We start from the raw sequence: 20,257 nt of genomic DNA, 5'->3' as shown, positions 1-20,257 counted from the left end.
TATGCTTGTTTCTAAGAGCATAGATCAATTGTATCAGTTTTTGAAAATTGTGTAAGTGGAATCATACATACAGTATGGACCCTTCTGTGTCTGGCTTCTTTCACTCATTTGTGAGATCTATCCATATTGCTGTATGCAGCTGTAGATTACTGATTCTCATTGCCATAAAGTATTCTGCTGTTGATGGGTACCTGAGTAGCTTCTGCTATGAACAATACTTCTTCTATGAACTTTCTAGCCCATCTTTCGGTGACAGATATAGATACCCATTTCTGTTGGGAAATGCCCGGTAGGAGTGGAACACTATACTGGGTTGTAGGGCATCAGAGGTAGCAAGCACTGCCAGCCAGTTTTCTATAATGTTTACCAATTACACTCCTGCCAGCAGCAGAGCCTATACACCCCAGATGTCTCTCTTTGACCTTTACCATAACACATGGTACCCGCAGAGAGTAGGTACTCAGAAATGTTTGACAGAAGAATGTCACTCTGGATCACTCTTTTTTTCAAACTCAAACTGTAGTCTATCTACACTGCAGTCCTAGCATATATTGCCTAAATAAAGTCCTAGCCCTTTATTGCCTGATACATTAATGTTTCTTCTCTAGATTGTGAGCCCTTTCTGCAGTATCTTACTTATGTTTGTTTCCTCACACCTTAGCCCAAAGCTTGGCAAGCAACAGCATCAATAAATGTTTGCTGAGGGACGCCTAGGGGGCTCAGTCGTTAAGCGTCTGCCTTTGGCTAAGATCATGATCCCAGAGTCCTGGGACCGGACCCACATGGGCTCCCTGCTCAGCAAGGAGCCCGGTTCTCCCTTTGCCTGCTACTCTCCCTGTTTGTGCGTGCGCTCTCTCTTTCTTTCTGCCAAACAAATTAATAAAAACATTTTAAAAAATAAAATAAAATAAAGTAAAACTTAAAAATATTTGTTGAAATCTCTATGTTCCTGGGGCACCTGACTGAGTATCCAACTCTTGGTTTCAGCTCAAATCTCAATCCTGGGGGCGCCTGGGTGGCTCAGTGGGTTAAGCCACTGCCTTCGGCTCAGGTCATGATTTCAGGGTCCTGGGAGTGAGCCTCGCGTTGGGCTCTCTGCTCGGCGGGGAGCCTGCTTCCCCCTCTTTCTCTGCCTGCCTCTCTGCCTACTTGTGATCTTTCTCTCTGTCAAATAAATAAATAAAATCTTTAAAAAAAAAAATCTCAATCCTGGGGTCATGAGATCAAGCCCCGCATCGGGCTCTGCACTCAGCAGGGATTCTGCTTAATATTCTCTCTGCCTCTGCCCCTCCCTCCACTCATGCTCTCTCTCTCTCTCAAAGAAATAACTCTTAAAAAAAAATTCTGTGCTCTTGCCTCCAAATATTTTTCCTTACCCTGAACCTCTTTAACTTTGAACTTTGACTTCACCTAAGCTTTTCCAACTATTCACCAAGACTATAGAGTCCAGCAAAACCAGAAATATTTTGCCAAAAAAGCTGCATTACCCAGAGAAACACAGGATGACAGCATCAGAACAGGACAAAACTACCCACCTGATGCATTTTAGCTAATACACTGGCTCTGGAGAGGAAACAGAAAGACCAGGATACGCCATATTCCGTCCTGGTCCTTCTTCAGTTCAGCTTACACACCACATGTTCGCTAAAATGTTCCCTACCACCAGAGGCAGGGTTAATTACTCTTTTGTGTTCCCACAACATCTGGTCGTTTTGTTAGATTTGCTTATATTTTGGCTCAACCTTTGTACCATGAAAGATACCATCAAAGATAAAGACTATGTTTGGGGCACCTAGGTGGCTCAGTGGGTTAAGCCTCTGCCTTCGGCTCAGGTCATGATCCCAGGTTCCTGGGATCAAGCCCCACATTGGGCTCTCTGCTTGGCAGGGAGCCTGCTTCCCCCAACTCTCTCTTCCTGCCTCTCTGCCTACTTGTGATCTCTGTCTGTTAAATAAATAAATTAAATCTTAAAAAAAAAAAAAAAAAAAAAAAAGACGATGTTTGGGGTGCCTGGGTGGCCCAGTTGGCTAAGCATCTGACTCTTGATTTTGGCTCAGGTCACGATCCTGGGGTCGTGGGATCAAGCCTCATGCTGGGCTCTAAGCTCAGCACTGAGTCTGCCTGAGATTCTCGTTGTTCCTCTCCCTCTGCCCCTCCCTGTGTTCAGGCTCTCTCTCTCAAATAAGTAAATATATCTTTAAAAAAATAAAGTCTATGTCTTATTTTTTTCTGTATCTGGGTAGTACACATTCCATCTAGCATACCAATGTCCAACAGAATGCCATGATGGACAAGTTCTATAAATTTATGTCTGTACTATTGACTAATATTTTGATCTGTGGCTACTGAGCATTTAAAATGTGGTTAGTGTAACTGAAGAATTGGATTAAATTTTATTTAATTTTCATTTACATTTAAATAACCATATGTAACCATATGTAACTTAGTGGCTATCCATTGGGCAGTGTAAACAAGCACGATTTAAGTTTTGGAAAATGTCTGCTCAAGTGGGGCATCTGGGTGGCTCAGAGGGTTAAAACCTCTGCCTTTGGCTCAGGTCATGATCTCAGGGTCCCAGGATGGAGCCCCACATCAGGCTCTCTGCTCAGCAGGGAGCCTGCTTCCCCCCTACCTCTCTGCCTACTAGTGATCTCTGTCAAATAAATAAATAAATAATCTTAAAAAAAAAAAAAGAAAAGAAAAAGAAAATGTCTGCTCCAATTCCCAGGTTTTGCCCTAGCATAATCTTATTCAAAGGACAGGGGTCAACACTCTGGTATGGTCATGGGAGAGGGTCATTTCAAAGAATAAAGCTTGAGTTAGAAAAACCAAGGTGGGGGTGGGGGAGTGAGGGTACAGAGGGAAACGGGAGTTACTTATCAACAGGCATAAAGTTCCAGTTAAATAAGAAGTAAATTTTAGAGCTCTGCTATAAACATTGTACCTAGTCAACAATACTATATTGTACACTTAAAAATTTGTTAAGAGGGTAGATCTCATGTTAGGTGTTCTCACCACAATAAAATAATTTTTAAATAAAAGGGTAGAGAAAGGACGCCTGGGTGGCTCAATGCATTAAGTGTCTGCCTTTGGCTTGTGTTATGGTCTCAGTCTTGGGATCGAGTCTCATATTGGGCTCCCTGCTCAGCAGGAAGTCTGCTTCTCCCTCCCCTTTGTGCATTCACTCTCTCCCTCCCTAAAATAAATAAGTAACATCCTTTTAAATAAGTTAATTAATTAAAAACCAGGGCAGGATCTTGGGGACATAAGTTGAGCAAGTCACAAACTCCATGGCATTCAGATATCCTTATCTGTGGAGCTGAGTTTCAAGTGGCTATGAGTCACAGCTTAAACAAACCCTTATTATAATCAATTCCAATATTATGGGGTTTCTAACATATGACAAGCCAAATCATAACTCCTATCCAATACTCAACTCAACAAATGAATCACTTGCCTTCCTCCCTTTTCTGTGCTCACTGCCATGCTGGTTTAGGCCTGGCTACTTTGCAGCTACATAGTAGCAAGTTTCCTCCTCCAGTCCCTCTAAGCAAGGCACACAACTGAATTAACCTTTCTTTTGTTCAACTATTAAGTGGCAAGCACCAGTGCCAATGATGAGTGTGTCAAAAAGGCAGAATACAGTCTTTCTCAAGGAGCTTACAGTCTAGAAGCAGAAGGAGACATATAATAATTATATGTGGTGATAATTATAATGGTGAACCACACTCTTCTAAAAGACTATGCTATGCTGGCTAAACCTACCTGGAAACTGCCTTTCCCCCTTTCCATTTACAGATTGCCTTTAACACTCTCACACTCGGGGGATGAAATGTAAGATAGTTAGATACTGATGGAAAATGAAAGTTAGATACTGATGGAAATGTAGGAGGCTGGAGACAGCACTAAGCCACTGACCAAAACAGGGTGAGATCAGAGAATGGGGTACAAGGAGAGATTATAATGATCAGCAGCCTCTCCCCCTAAAAGGCTTAAAAAAATTTTTTTAATATATATTTTTTAATTTATTTTAGAAAGAGGCAGAGATAGCAAGAGAGAGCACAAGCAGGGAGAAGAGGGAAAAGCAGACTCCCTGCTGAGCAGGGAGCCCAGTGTGGGGCTTAATCCCAGGACCTTGAGATTATGACCTGAGCAGAAAGCAAATGCTCCAGGGCTTTAAAAAAATTAATGCTATTTGGGGCACCTGGGTGGCTCAGTGGGTTAAGCCTCTGCCTTTGGCTCAGGTCATGATCTCAGGGTCCTGGGATTGAACTCTCTGCTGAGCAGAGAGCCTGCTTCCCCTCTCTCTCTCTGCCTGCCTCTCTGCCTACTTGTGATTTCTGTCTCTCAAATAAATAAGTAAAATCTTAAAACAAAACAAAACAAAAAAAACTAATGCTCTTTGACTGATAGTTAAAGTCAAAGCTCTCCACAATCTGACCCCAACATACCTTTCAAGCCTTACATTTTAGTACTTGACTGTATCCTCTTCTTTTCTTAAACAAGACTCCTAAATGTGCCTTGTGCTTTCCTGCCCCATGCCTTTCCTTAAATCATTTCTTCTTTCAGGAATACCATTCCTTCCCCTGCTGCCTGACAAAATTTTATCCGTTCTTCTAGAACTAGCTCAAATTCCACCTCTCTTCCAGCCATCGGGGCCTGAAATCAATTCATCATCTTCAAGCTAATTCCTAAAACCCTTTCTTTAACCTACTCTTTTGGCATTTATTACATTTGCCTTTTATTAAAGTGACCTGCATAATTATCTCATTGCCCTAGGCAGTAAGGCCCTTAGGCAGAAAACCTGGTATGGCTATTGTACCTAATATAGAATATGAACCTAAAAAATACTTGTTGAATAAATGAGTAAATGAAAGCACTAACTAATAATCACTACACATCAGGCACTCTGGGAGATAAGAAAGAGCTATGTCCCCTGTTCTCCTAGGCCTTATATATTCTTTCAAAAGAAAAGTTATGATAATCACAGAAGAACAGAGATCTTTTAAAAATAGTAACTAAAGTAGCTATCATATACTGAGTTTCTACTATAGACTAGACATTAATCTGGCTCTTTACAAATAAGCCTGTATTTAAATCATTCCATCATTTCTGAGACACAGGCATCATCCCCTCTATCTGATAGTAAGAAGTTGAGGGTCGGAGAAGAGGAGTCTGCTCAAGGTCATATATTAGTTTGCAGCAGAACTAGGACTCTTTCTGATTTATGTCTAACTCTAAAAACTCTCAACATCATTCCACTATATCATGTTTCTTTCCTGGTTGCAGCTCTAGAAATATTTTAAAACAAATGCTTCTTTTTGGCCACTCGGTTATTACTAGAAATAGCCTATACATAGAAACCTGTACAGCACAAAACCAGAGAGCCCCTTCCCTTCTCTACCCTTGTTCTGAGACAGAGAGGTAGCCCTTTCATCTTACTTGTTTCACATTTTACCCCTGCAAGAGTGACTTTGGGAATTCCATTCCTTTTTAATGAGTCTGTATATAGGACAGAATTCTTTGGAACAGAAGCAATTTATTATAATGTAATCAGATGCCAGACTTAAATAAAATTACTGAGCTCTGAGTTACAAAACATTTTCTACTATGAAAGGTGTTTTGTCAATAATCAGACTTACAAACATGTCAATATTTAGAGATGAAACTACAGAAATATGGAAAAACTCAAAAGTCATATGCAACAGCTAGAAGCATCATGTGGTAAAAAGGGCCCTAGCTTCTGTGTCCTAGTTCAGGTCCTTGACCTACTATAATTTGTCATTAACCACAAGGAAATTACTTATCACCAAGCATTAAGATAGAAACTAGGAATATAAGAACGTCTGGCTGGCACATCAGTGGAGCATGTAACTTTTGATCTTGGAATTGTGGGCTTAAGCCCTACAACTGGGTGTGCAGATTGCTTAAAAATAAAATCTTTTTTTTTTTTTTTTTTAAGATTTATTTACTTATTTTAGAAAGAGAAAGCAAGAAAGAGAAAGAGTGCACACTTGGGGAGAGGCAGAGGCAAAGGGAAACAAGCAGACAACTCCCTGAGTAGGAAGCCCAACAAAAGGCTCAATCTGAGGACCCTGAGATCATGACCTGACCTAAAATCAGAGTCAGATGCTTGATCAACTGAGCCATCCAAGTGCCCAAAAATGAAAAAGGGGGGGGGGGAGGGGCGCCTGGGTGGCTCAGTCAGTTAAATGTCTGCCTTTGGCTGAGGTCATGATCCCAGGGTCCTGGGATCCAGCCCTGCATCGGGATCCCTGCTCAGTGGGGAGTCTGCTTCTCCCTATGCCTGTTGCTCCCTCTGCTTGTGCTCTGTCAAAAAAATTTTTTAAAATCTTTTAAAAAAAGAAAAAAGGAAGGAAAAGAAAGGAAAGAAAGAAACTAAGAATATAAAGTAAAATGGAGATAATACCCACAGTGGAGGTTCTTAAGAGAATCAGACGCACAAATGTGCGTCTTGCATAATGCCTGGCACGGAGTATATATCCAATAAATATCAATTCCCTCCCTTTTAGGTAAAATTACTTTGTATCCACAGTGATTTTGCTTAGAACTATAAATATAAGGGTTTCCCAACTTTAACACACCAAGATCCCACTCACATTTATTTTTCTTTTTTCTTTTTTTTTTTTTTTAATTAATCAATAACTGGGGCAATTGAGTGGCTCAGTTAAGTGTCTGCCTTTAGCTCAGGTCATGATTCCTGCTTCAGGGGAGTCTGCTTCTCTCTCTGTCTCCTTCTCCCTCCTCTCATGTTTTCTCTCTCTCTCAGAAATAAATAAAATCTTTTTTTTTTTTTTTTTTAACAGAGAAAGAGGGAACATAAGCAGGGGGAGTTAGAGAGGGAGAAGCACGCTTCCCACAGAGCTGAGAGTCCGACGTGGGGCTTGATCTCATGATCTCAGCCAAAGGCAAACGCTTAACAACTGAGCCATCCAAGCACCCCTAAATAAAATCTTTCCCCAAAAGTCACAAATAAATAAAATAAATTAATTGATAACGTAATTGTCACTGAGAGCACCTGATTAGCATGAGATAAACAATGTGATATTTTAACAACAAAAGCAATACCATAAAGTCTTGGTTAACCTGAAGGTAAATGCATGATTTTGGTTGGCTTTCTGAAACACTGGAAACAGTTCAGAAACCCTTCATGGAACCTTAGAGCGCTATGAACTCCTGATCAGAAATCACCGGCATACATCAGAGAAAGCCTGTGAGACAGATAGCAAATTCCTTATATCACCAGCCTATATGGATAGCAAATCTTCCATTCCTAAATGAAAGGTAGGAAGAGCCAATGAAAGTAAGATGTCATATTCAGAACACAGTTATCCTAAGATATATTAAACCCCACTGGAATTGCTTCTTGATTACCCTACTCTTCTACATGGTCTTTACCTTTTTTGAGCCTCCATACTTAGAGAAACAAGGAGCAGAAGCTTCAGGAGTGCTTGCTGGCTAACTGGTTAAAGGGCAGACAAAGAATAAGAGGAAGGTAACAAAACCACTGATGGGGCATTTCTATGCTTTGCATGTTAGCATCCAATCTTAGAACTCTATGCAGTATGATGTTATCAATTTCCAAGGATCACAAGAGCTACAGAAGTCATCAATATCACAAACTATAAATGTAGAGTTCCTAGGTCAGCCTGATTCACTACAGTATTTGATGGTTTGAGAAGTAGGACTGTAGCCTTTTCAAAACTTTTACCTACTCAATGATAACGTTGTTAGGGTCGAGGTCTTTCCCAGTCCCTTGGTTGACGACTTTCATGGAGAGGGACACTTTTATCCTATCATTTTTCATCTGTAAAAGACAAAAACAGTCACCAACAGCTAAGAGTACACCATTTAGACTGCTGGTCTAAAATTATCTAACTAAGCATCAAAGCTTTTATCACCATAACAAACACTGAGCTCCTCTAATGGCTGGGGTCCTGTACTAGAAACCCTGGGGGTACTAATGAGCATTATAAATAGATCTTGTGGCAAAATTACTTTAGGAAATGGTTTTTATCTCATTCTTCTCCTTCTGGGGAGGAAAGACAGAAATGGCTGCTCAGAAATTCAAGGCTGGGGTGCCTGGGTGGCTCAGTGGGTTGGAGCCTCTGCCTTCAGCTCGGGTCATGATCTCAGGTCCTGGGATCGAGCCCCACATCCGGCCCTCTGCTCAGCAGGAAGCCTGCTTCCTCCTCTCTCTGCCTGCTTGTGATCTCTCTCTCTGTGTTAAATAAATAAAATCTTTAAAAATAAATAAATAAATAAATTCAAGGCTATGGAGGTAACCAAAATCCAACCAAAATCAAGGCCTTTTAAGAATATAAAACCTGGTTTTTCCAGGTAATTTCAGCATAATGATGGGTTCAGAGATCCATGAGACCAGAACTCATTTTTAAACATTCCAGACTAGACTAGATCCCCTTTTGGACTTAGTCTAGTGCATTTTCAAACATGAAGGCAATTGTTAGCCATGTTGGTCTTCTTTTGCTTCTTCCGACACCTGACTCCTTTTTCCACTTTGGGGTCTCTACATCAGTCATTCTCTCTGCCTAGAATATGCTTACCCTAATTTTTCACATAACCAGTGCCTCTTTCTTTAGGTCTCAGCTCATACATCATTTCCACAGAGAGCCTGTTCCTGACCAAATCTACTGCTGATAATGCTTGAGCCCATTATAGCACTTATAATAATTTATAATTATTTTATGTATATGTTTGCTTACTTTTACATTTGTTTCATCCAGTTACATTCTATATAAGCTCCATAACAGCTGAGGTGACCTAGGTCTGACTCACTCTTACATCTCTCAGACTAGTACATATTAAGCACTCAAATCTTCTCAAATAGTATCTCTTTCAGACCTATCTCCCCTGTCATTCTCCGGTACAAGAGCAGGCTGCCCACATCCACAGCCTTCATGCCCTCAAGTGAGCTGCTGTTAACCAGCTCCTTCAGACCTTTCTCACTTGCCTCACACTGCATGGTGCTGGGTATTCAGAGCAATAACGGGAAACTCTGTCTCTTTTTACTGTTTTGGTCCAAACTAAAGTGTACCTGGCAGCTATTCTTTTGAAATTTACGACAAAGACTAGTCCCATAAATTAAGTTTTCTTTTCTCTTTTTGGTTCTTTTTTCCCCACCAACAGTTCAACTTCAGGAAAGTTCTATAAATATGTACTTATTGCACCACACTTATTAGAGTTTATACCACATCCCTTCTGAGTTTACAGGACAGCAACCAGAAGATTTCAATACAGGACAGAATATAATGGCAGGATTCAAAAATAAGATCATCAGCCACAGTTAACAATATATACACATTTGCCATTATTAAATACCAACACTGCCCCCCACCCCCCAGCTTTTCCTCAGTCTAACAACATGAAGGTTGCATGGAACCTTACCTCTCGACCAATAAGCTTCACCCACACTTTGTCTCCAACATCTACTATCTCAGAGGGCTTATCCACACGACAGGATGACATGTGAGTTCGATGGACCAGACCTGGGTACAAGAAAAAAATGAAATAAAGCACGGGGGTATATCTGGTATTTATACTCTAATGAGGTAAGGAGAAGATGGGAGTTGAGAATTCACTGAAAAATGTCTGTTACTTTAAAACTGTACATTAAGGGGCGCCTGGGTGGCTCAGTCCCACATCGGCTGCCCACTCAGCAGGAGGCCTGCTTCTCTCACTCCCTCTCCCTCTCCCCCTACTTGTGTTCCTTCTCTAGCTGTGTGTCTCTCTGTCAAATAAATAAATAAAATCTTTTAAAAAACAACTGTAAATTAAAACAATCTGAGATCATTTTTTGTACTTAACACATATTGTTTAAAAATAATGCTCTATGTTAGCAAACGTGATACAAGAACAACACATTAGTAAAACACAAGTCAGTGAAAGTCTTTGAAAGCAAGGGCATCAAAATGTTTATACTTTTTTTTTTTAAGATTTTATTTATTTAATTTGACAGACAGAGATCACAAGTAAGCAGACAGGCAGGCAGAGAGAGAGAGAGGAGGAAGCAGGCTCCCTGCTGAGCAGAGAGCCTGATGCGGGACTCGATCCCAGGACCCTGAGATCACGACCTGAGCCGAAGGCAGTGGCTTAACCCACTGAGCCACCCAGGCGCCCAAAATGTTTATACCTTTGATGCAACAATATCATCATTAGAATTTTTCCAAAAGAAAAACTCAACAGAGGCAAAAACCAAAAACCTAAGGGTATATAAAAGTGCTTGTAGTATTATTACCTACAAAGGTTTAAAAAAAGATATAAAGCAATGTAAATGACCAATAATTGGAAAATTAGCTTGGTAAACTATGGTAAATCAATCAAATGGAAGAGTAAGAAGCCAACTAAATTACAATTACAAAAAATAATTATGATAGATGTTAAGTGAAAAAAGAAAATCAAAACAAGGTGCCATTTTTAATCTATTAAGTTAACAGCATATTTAGAAAATAACACCCATAGGGGAGAGTGTAGTAAAATAAGAAAGATTCCTAAGGCTAGTATAAAATTTTAAAAATCATTTAGCACTGATTAACAAGAGTGGTAAAAATACTTAATAAAACTAATTAAAAGTTAAATGATGGATTAGTTATTAAGTTATTTTAAAAATATTTACAATAGAGATATTTTTCTGTCTGTCCAAAGTCCTTTCTTGGGAGAACCACCTTCCCTACTTCTTTAATAGACCATTTCAGATTTTTATGAATAAAATTATTAAAATATTAATCAACATCACCTTCCCTACTTTCTAAAATAAGTCTGGTCCATCGGATTTGGTTGAAGCTGATGTAACCCCCAACTGCGGACACACGACACGTGCTTTATCAATCAAGATACTTCACCCCACTGAGTGATTAGCTAAATCAATTCATCTCTTTCAAGACATTTGTCAGGATAATAAAACTACAAAAATTTACCAATGCCCATCTTTACCACCAGGTGGCAAGAGTTGGCCAGAGGTAAAAGAAAAAGCCCTAAGGGTGTAATCTGAACACCCAATACAGTCCTAGGGAAGCTAAATTTATCCTGCCACCCACAGTGAGAATGGCCAAAACATTTCTCAACTGCGTTTCTGTCCCCTTCGATGTATTTTGAAAACAGAAAAAATCAGAAACAAACTAGGGGCACCTGGGTGGTTCAGTCAGTTATGTGTCTACCTTGAGCTTAGGTCATGATGCCAGGGTCCTGAGACTGAGCCTGTGTGGGGCTCCCTGCTCAGCAGGGAGTCTGCTTCTCCCCTGCCCCTCTCCCTTCAGTTTGTGCTCTCACGTGCATACACATTCTCTCTCCAGTAATAACTTCTTTTAAAATAAATAATAAATTACTATATTAATATGTTAAACAGATTGTGAACTTAGTGACTGGTACAGGGAAAGACAGTTCACCAATTTATTAATTTACAACAGAGGATATACTTTTTTTTAAAGATTGATTGATTTATTTGTGAGAGGGAAAAAGAGCGCACACACGCATACGCAGGGGGAGCTGCATGCATAGGGAGAAGCAGGCCTCCGCCAAGCAGGGAGCCTGACTCAGGGCTCCATCCCAGGACCCTGGGATCATGACCTAAGCCAAAGGCAGACACTTAACTGACTGAGGCACCCAGGCTCAGTTCTGAGGATATAATTTTTTTAAATTCCCAGTCCTTGCCTATTAGTTAAACTACCCACTGCTCTCAGTATCAAATACCTAAAAAATTGGGTAAGTGATCACAAATTGCTTTAACACAGAATCAGAACAAAATGGAGACACATGGTTTAAGATAGGTTTCCAGTCCACAAATTTAAGGGACTCTCACTTCCTCTTGGAATAGATAAATAGAATGATACAACTGGATTTCAGTCTCCTAAATTATAATTTCTTTCCAATCCCTTTTCTCTGGAATCACACCCAGATTATCTTGTCACCGTCTTGAGTGCTCTCATCTCTTTAGTCACAGATTTATAGGCAATTACCTGGCATACATCTATGGCTAATTCCATACTCTGTATGGGGGATTCATTACCAGCTGCATTATCAGAGGACAATCTATATTCTTGGGAGGTATTTCACTGCCAGCCACATAAACCACCCAGAACTGGATTAAGTGGATATGGTAGAGGGCACAAAATAACACATTTGAGGCCCCCTTACTCTGTGCTGGATACCTCATTAAATACAGAACATCCACACATTCATTTAATCCTTGTATCAACCCTGTGATATAAGTTCACATAAGGAAATACTATAGATGTTAAATACATTGTACAAGATTACAAAGCTAATTAAGAACTGCAATTCGAATGTGAGTCTGTAGGGTCTTCTACAACATACTGATATTTCTCTATTTTTTCTTTTTTATTGATCTATGTTCTCATTAAAAAAAAAAAAAAAGATGGTCTCATCTATAAGTAGAAACACATCTAATTCTGCTCCAGCATACACTCCAAAATGAACAGGAACAACGAAAATGCTTTGCTTGTCCATCTACATGGAAGCGAGCTCTTCAGAGCAGTTTGTGCCTGGATTTCTGACATGAAGCCATAAATGCCCAAAGGGCATATCAAGTCCATCATTATGTTCAGTAAACCCAACATGACACTTAAACAGACCGAATCCCATCTGAGTGTCTTCTGGTAAAAGAAATTTTGACAACGTGGAAAGAGCTAGCATCTCAATCACTATATATTAAAAAAAAAAAAAAAAAAAAACAGAAGTAGCCTATTTATTGTTCACTTAAAAATATTCTCCCAAATGTGTTGTTCAACCTCAATTTCTTTCACAACTCCCACTGTCTACAAAGAGTTTCTAAAAATTAAACGATTAGAGCTATAGCCCAAAAATGTCAAAATAAAAGGTTCCCTTTATCTTTGGGGGATCTGAATTCCCTTTCTAAAATTTTCAAATAAGTTATTGCCAATCCATGGTATATGACAATAATGTAAGTCCACAAGTTAAAGTGCTTTCACACCCTTTATCTTGTTGCAATTATAGGTTTATTCAAATAGTTATTAAATAGCCAAAGTATTATAGGCAAAATGGATTCAAAGACAAATAAGACATGATCCTGCCAATCAAGAAACTCGAAAATAAACACATCATTCCCATTTCACAGATAAGGAAACTAAGGCTCAAGTTCGAAGCAACTGGAAGTCAAAAGCCAGTAACAGGCAGAGCTGGGGTTTTTTTGTCTTTTTTTTCAAAAAGATTTTATTTATTTATTTAACAGACAGAGATCACAGGTAGGCAGAGAGGCAGGCAGAGAGAGAGGAGGAAGCAGGCTCTCCGCTGAGCAGAGAGCCCAATGTGGGACTCGATCCCAGGACCCTGGGATCAGGACCTGAGTTGAAGGCAGAGGCTTTAACCCACTGAGCCACCCAGGTGCCCCTAGAATTTATTCATTTAATAAAATGTACCGAATACCCACTATTCCTCAAATACTGTTCTAGGCCCCAACATTTCACAGCTCAGTGGATAACTGCAACTTCACTTATATTAGTACACTGCATTGTAATTTGTTCATATCTCTAGCATATGAACAATCTGAGAGCAGCAGGGACTATTTTCTTATCTCAGTGTTCCCACCTAACATAGTGACCAGATAATAGAATTCAATAATTATTTGCTAAACTAAATTAACTGCTAAAAATATTTGAGCTTCAGGGTGCCTGGGTGGCTCAGTCAGTAAAGTGTGTGATTCTTGATCTCAGCTTAGGGCTTGATCTTGGCCTTTGTGTTGGGCTCCATGAAGTAAAAATATTTGAGCTTCTACCATAAGCAAGACACCTTAAAAGTATAACATTAAAGAGTCTCTGGTGGCTCAGTGGGTTAAGCCGCTGCCTTCGGCTCAGGTCATGATCTCAGGGTCCTGGGATCGAGTCCCACATCGGGCTATCTGCTCAGCAGGGAGCCTGCTTCCTCCTCTCTCTCTCTCTCTCTCTCGGCCTGCCTCTCTGCCTATTTGTGATCTCTCTCTGTCAAATAAATAAATAAAATCTTAAAAAAAAAAACCAAAAAAATAAAGAGTCTCTGATCCCAAAATTTCACGTGCTGGTAGGGCAGAGGATAGTTGAGAAAAAAAATAAAAGACCTTCACAGAAGACTGCACTGACACTATGATAGTCACTAGCCATGTTGCTGTTTTAAGTTTAAATTAAAACAAATGAAGCTAAAAGTCAGTGGCTACATTACTGGATAGCGCAGATGTGCTATAATACAAAAATATATCTGGTCTTTGTCCCTGGTTCCTACACAGCCTGTACACATCTCCTATAACTCTTGGAATCTCTCCTGTGATAGGATAGTCTTTTGTTACTCATATGCCCCTTCTGATCACACCAGTTTGTGCTAATGAGGTGACTTAGGGCAGGGCCCCTATATGTCTCTGGATGGGCCAACTCTCCAGAAGATCAAATGAGAGGGTTGGAACTTTCAGCCCCACTGGTCTCCAGGAAAGAGGGCAATGGGCTAGAGATTAAGCTCTATAAAAACTCGAACAGATGAGATTCAGAGAACTTCCAGGATAGTGAAAACATTAGTTTGTTGGGAGGGTGGTGTGCCAGAGAAGACATATAAGCTTAGAGTACACCTACCACTCATATCTTGCCATTCTAGCAAATTAAAAAACTTGAGGATGGGGTTGTGGGAACCCTTGCTTCATAGGGCACCAGTCAGAAGTACAAGTGGCTCAGGACTTATGACCAGCATCTGAAGCAGAGGCAGTCTTGCGAGTCTGAGCCCCTTTAACTTGTGGTATCCGACAGTTACTCCAGCTAGATAGCGTCAGAATTGAATTAAGACACCTGCTACTGGAATCTGGAGAATTGGTTAGTGTCAGAAAACACACTGGAACAGATATAGAACATTTCCATCATCATAGATGGTTCTATTAGACACCACTATAGATGGGGGGAAATCTAGTTTAGATCTGAATACTAGGAAGATGTCTTCAACTCAGTAATGGTAAAAGTTCTGAGAATAGAAGGCAGAGACAAACAACCCAAAAGTCTCCTTTCTTGAATCAAAATGTTAAAATCTGGAGACCAGAATTATTTTATAGCTCAGTCCTGTTGGCATGGAACTTAATAATCTTCCCCCTTCGAGAGCAGAGAAGCCAAAATACAACTGTTCAAGTTATACAGTAAACCCACAGAAAAGCCCAGGATTAGAGAGTTCCCACCTAATTACTTGGCTTCCTGAGCAACCCCTCTGAGGCTTTTCTCAACAGCTGTCAGACTAACAGATCATTTGTAAGGAGGAAGCCACAGTCGGAGGCATCCCCTGACAGGGCATGGACACGAGTGAGTGGAAGACTGACTGCTAAGAGGTGGCAGGTCTTTCATCTCCATACAGTCCCCAAAGTGCCACATAAACACACAAGCATGGATGGGACTTTCAAATACTGGGAGCTATGGCGAGTACACCAAGAAAATCTGTCTTCAGATCAGAAAAGGTACATGTCTAGAGGGACCGGGATGAGTTCCCTCCCATTAAATCCAAACAATGGAAAATGAGAAACTTTATAATAGATTGCTACTGCTAGCTTGGAAACTACTGGTGAGCCCTTTCTAATCAAGATGCAATTTGTGGCACAGTAATCTCCAAGGCTGGAAGCAGGGCTTTATTATCGAAAGATGAGCTGTTGGACTTATTTTAAAGGAAAAATTTTGTTTTAAAAAACTGTCCAAAGAAAAAGTCCCGATTCCATGTCCATGTCTCCCCTAGCAAACTGAACACTCCAGAGGTGACCTCTGTCAACAGTTTGTTGAGTACGCTTCTTAGGCTTTCTTCTAAACATATGCAGTAATTCCAAAACTACACAGGCTAATGTATACATGCTTTAAAATGTAGGTAGGGACAGGATGCCTGGGTGGCTCAGTCAGTTAAACATCTGCCTTCGGTTCAAGTCATGATCCCCAGGTCCTGGAATCTAGCCCCGCAGACATCGCATTGGGCTTCCTGCTCAGTGGGGAGCCTGCTTCTCCCTCTCCCACTCCCCATGCTCATGTTCCTTCTTTCACTATCTCTCTCTGTGTCAAATAAATAAATAAAATCTTAAATAAATAAATAAATAAATGAAATGAAGAAGGCACCAGCATCAAAGTATCATGCTTCTTATCATCTGCATAGTTCACTGCATAAATGTACATAATTTATCTAAGTCTATGCTACAAACTAAATCTGCTGAAAGACTACTGGATTAAAGAAGAAGCATATTAAAAATGTGATTTTGGCATTGCCAAAATATACAACAATTTATGTTCCCCAAAATAAGTAAAACTATTACTGAAAATACCTATTTCCAAAATTTGTTATTAATAGTAATTTTGGTAAGTTTGTACTTAAATTCCAGTTAGTTAACATACAAGGTAACAGCAATGTCTTTAGCATTTGTTAATCTCAAAAATCTTATGAGTGTTTTAAATCACTTTAAAAAACTATTTTGAGATAATTTTACATTCACATGTAGTCAAAAGAAATAATGCAGGGAAATCCTGGGTACCCTTTACCCAGTTTCTTAACTGTAACAGTATCGCACTTCTGGTGTTCTCTGAGCTATTCCAGCAAATTATCAGAATGAGGGGGTGGGGTGGGAGGTGTGGGAACATTCAAATGTGTAGCCAAGTTTGACAAAAGTGTGGGTAATCTGGGGACCTGATGCTTATAACTGGCGTCTGAAGTGAGAGCAGTCTTGTGGAATGCAGCCCTGAAGTCTGTGGAGTAGCGGAGGGCTCTACCTCTGGGCAGTTAGAGTCAAAATTGAATTGAACTGTAGGATACCCAGCTGGTGTCAGAGAATTGAAGAACTGGAGAACTGGTTAATTACCCGCCACATTCGGCAATGGCAATAAACACCTGCAGTACTGACACTTTCCACAGCAGAAAAGATCCTAGGGAACATGCTGAGTGAAGAAGTCAGTCAAAAAGACATGTTGTATGATTCCACTTAATAAGAAATGCCCAGATGAGGCAAACATATAAAGACAGAAGATAGACTAGTGGCTGCCTAAGGTTTGGGCAGGCAGGATGGTAATTTGGAGTGACTGCTAATACGTACAGAGTTTCTCTTTGAGCATGATGAAAATGTTCTCACATTAGATTGTAGTGATGGTTGCAAAACTGTGGATATATTAAAAAAAAACACTGATTTGTACATTTGGGTGAAATGCATGGTATATGAATTCCTTCCCAATAAAACTGCAAAAAAAAAAAAAAACAGGCTGTAACACAAAAGGAATCAGGAATCATAAGGTATGCAACCTTCTGGGATTAGATTTTTTCACTCAACATAATTCTCTGGAGACTGAGCCAGATTGTTGCATACATCCATGCTTCATCTCATGTCACTTTACTGCCAAGTAGCGTTCATTGCATAGTGTGCCACAGTGTAAGTTAGTTTTTTTTTTTTTTTTAAAGATTTATTTATTTGAGAAAGCAAGAGAGAGAGAGAGAGAGCACACACAAAGCAGAGAGGGGCAGAGGGGGAGAGAGAGACAGAATCCCAGCAGGCTTTACATTAGTTTTAAATCAATCTGGAGAAGGAGCATCTTTTAAGACATTTATCAATCAATTGTTATTCTTTCTCCTATGAATTCTTTCCATATTCTTGGCTCCTTTTCCTACTTTCCCTTTTTTTAAATTAGTCTTCTGTCATGTGTCCTACAAATTCTTTTTCCCAATACACTTTGCTTATGATTTTTAAAATAAAATTTTTTACTTTTATGAAGTCAAACACCATTCCATATTTTTCTAATATCCTTGTAGTTAAATTTTTTTGCATTAACATCTTCAATAAATCCTTAATTTATTATAGCACAAGGAATAAGCAAGTTGAGATTTTGGATCTACTAGCACTGCAGTATGGTAAAAAGCCTATGGGCTAAGAATTAGGAGGCTCAGGTTCTAGACCTAGCTATGCCATTACCTAGCTAAATGACTCTGAGCAGGCCACCAGTCTATAGAACCTGTCTCTTCTACTTAACACAACTATTTTAAGAAACAAATAAGATTATAGATATTAAGGGGATTCTCAAGAAATATTCAACTAATGTCTATCACTTTAAAAAGAAAAATTAGGGGTGCCTGGGTGGCTCTGTGGGTTAAAGCCTCTGCCTTCGGCTCAGGTCATGATCTCGGGTTCTGTGACCGAGCCCTGCACTGGGCTCTCTGCTTAGCTGGGAGCCTGCTTCCCCCCCTCTCTCTGCCTGCCTCTTTGCCTACTTGTGATTCTGTCTGTCAAATAAATAAATAAAATCTTTTGAAAATAAATAAATAAATAAAAAGAAAAATTAAAGCAGAATACATACAATATATTCATATCGATTACAAAACTACTCCCATTCCCTGTGCCATATACTAGAAAATCCACATCAGTATCAGAGAGGGATTAGACTGCCCTACCCCAAATTCTAAGACCAGAGAGGTCAAGCGCCTTGCCTAAGGTCACAGGTGAAATTTAGACAAGAGCTGGTTCCAGAAGTAGCTATACCCAGCCCCCAACCAAGTCAGAGAGCATCATTCTTCTGAGTTAAGACCAACAAAAACATGGACTGTCATCATTTGTCTATATCCATATCTCTACACTAAAGACAAAAACCAAAGTACTGTCTAAAAAAGAGTCTATAATCAGGATGTGGAGGGGTGACAAAAGACAGTGGAATGGAAGGGCTGACTTTCAAGTGACAGGTTCCCACCTTGCTTCCGACAGCCTGGGATTTTGATGAAGGCTCCATAGTCTGTCACCATAGCAACCTATAAAGACCAAAAAAAAAAAAAAAGAAAGAAAAAGAATCAATGTCACACAAATGAGAATCTCTCTTCCATAGCATTTAACCTAGTCTCCCTGAATTTCTACTTGGCACTGACTTGCAGAGCTCCCTAAAACTATGTTCTGTCAAATATTCTTTCTGTTCTTTTTGAACACATGAAACACACTGCTGAGACTGGAGTGTTGTCAGATGGTATGACAAAATCTAGGGATGTCCAAATCCCACACATACTGAAATCCCCAAAGGATATATCTGAAGAAAAGGAACACACAGCAGAAAATCTAGTGATAAAGTTACACTTTCTATTAGCTGGGGCTGAGATCCCCAATCCCAATACAGAGAACTTTAGTAATTTGGGATGGATTATATAGGACAGTCCTTTTTCCTAAACTTCAAGTCAAAACTGATGATATAGGCTGCTCTATTTAACTCCAAACCAGTCTTAGATTTTACAAGACAACTACAGAAAAAACCAATAGAGATATGTAACAGAACCTAAAAAGATGTAATTAGAGAGAAAAAGAGTTGTACCTGAGTCTTTTGTGGAGGTGCCCTAAGATGGAGAAGTTAGAGGCTTAATGAGCCTATGTAACAGGCAATAGTAATGAAAGGCCCAGAACCCCTGCCAGATAAAACATTATCCCAAACTCTATCTCTGCCTCCCATCCATCCTCTAGCCCATGCCCTAGGCCAGGGATTGGGATTAAAACTGTCACTAAATTCCATATTTATCACTAAATTCATTATTATTTATAAAGTATTCAATACAATCTTATAGACATAAGCTTTATTTTTTCAGTAACTTTAATTAGTTGTTTCATCTCAGGTACTCACTGTATCGCTTCACCATAACTAAGAGAAGGTGAGTGAATAGGACAAGTCAAGCCCCACTGCACTGCTGTTCACTAATACACATTGACTACTCACTATGTGTAAAACGCTGTTCAAACTGCTTTTATTTTATTTATTTGTTTATTTATTTATTTATTTATTTATTTTTATTGACAGAGATCACAAGTAGGCAGAGAGGCAGGTAGAGAGAGGGGGAAGCAGGCTCCCCGCTGAGCAGAGAGCCCGATGCGGGGCTCGATCCCAGGACCCTGGGATCATGACCTGAGCTGAAGCCAGAGGCTTTAACCCACTGAGTCACGCAGGCACCCCTCAAAGTGCTTTTCTTTTACATACTCCTCATGATACCATATGATATTGGTACTGTTATTGTTCTCATTTGATGACAAACTGATGACAGACTAAGCAACTTACCCAAAGCTCAAAGATAGTCAGCAGCAGAGCTGGGATCTGAACCCAGTGAGTCTTTACACTAGAACTGCTCATAAGTTCCCTTGAACTATAAAATTCTAACACAGGGGCTAATGGGTAGCTCAGTGGGTTAAGCCTCTGCCTTCGGCTCAGGTCATGATTTCAGGGTCCTGGGATCGAGCCCTGCATCGGGCTTTCTGCTCAGCAGGGAG

The 20,257-nt window shown here is 39.9% G+C and overlaps 1 protein-coding gene across 1 annotated transcript in view; it reads right to left on the bottom strand.

Moving 5' to 3' along the window:
* Positions 1-20,257, bottom strand: part of ZCCHC17 (zinc finger CCHC-type containing 17) — a 55,923-nt gene that overhangs the window by 20,445 nt on the left and 15,221 nt on the right. Inside the window, exons 3-5 of the mRNA XM_059135496.1 lie at positions 18,711-18,768; positions 9,427-9,527; positions 7,737-7,828 (exon numbers count right to left, since the gene is read on the bottom strand). Of these exons, the coding sequence (XP_058991479.1) occupies positions 7,737-7,828; positions 9,427-9,527; positions 18,711-18,768 (251 nt within the window). The remainder of the gene's footprint in view (positions 1-7,736; positions 7,829-9,426; positions 9,528-18,710; positions 18,769-20,257) is intronic.

Source organism: Mustela lutreola, chromosome 10, assembly GCF_030435805.1.
Source record: "Mustela lutreola isolate mMusLut2 chromosome 10, mMusLut2.pri, whole genome shotgun sequence".
Taxonomy (NCBI): domain Eukaryota; kingdom Metazoa; phylum Chordata; class Mammalia; order Carnivora; family Mustelidae; genus Mustela; species Mustela lutreola.
The sequence above is the reverse complement of the archived record's forward strand: the minus strand, read 5'-3'. Positions and strand labels throughout refer to the sequence as shown.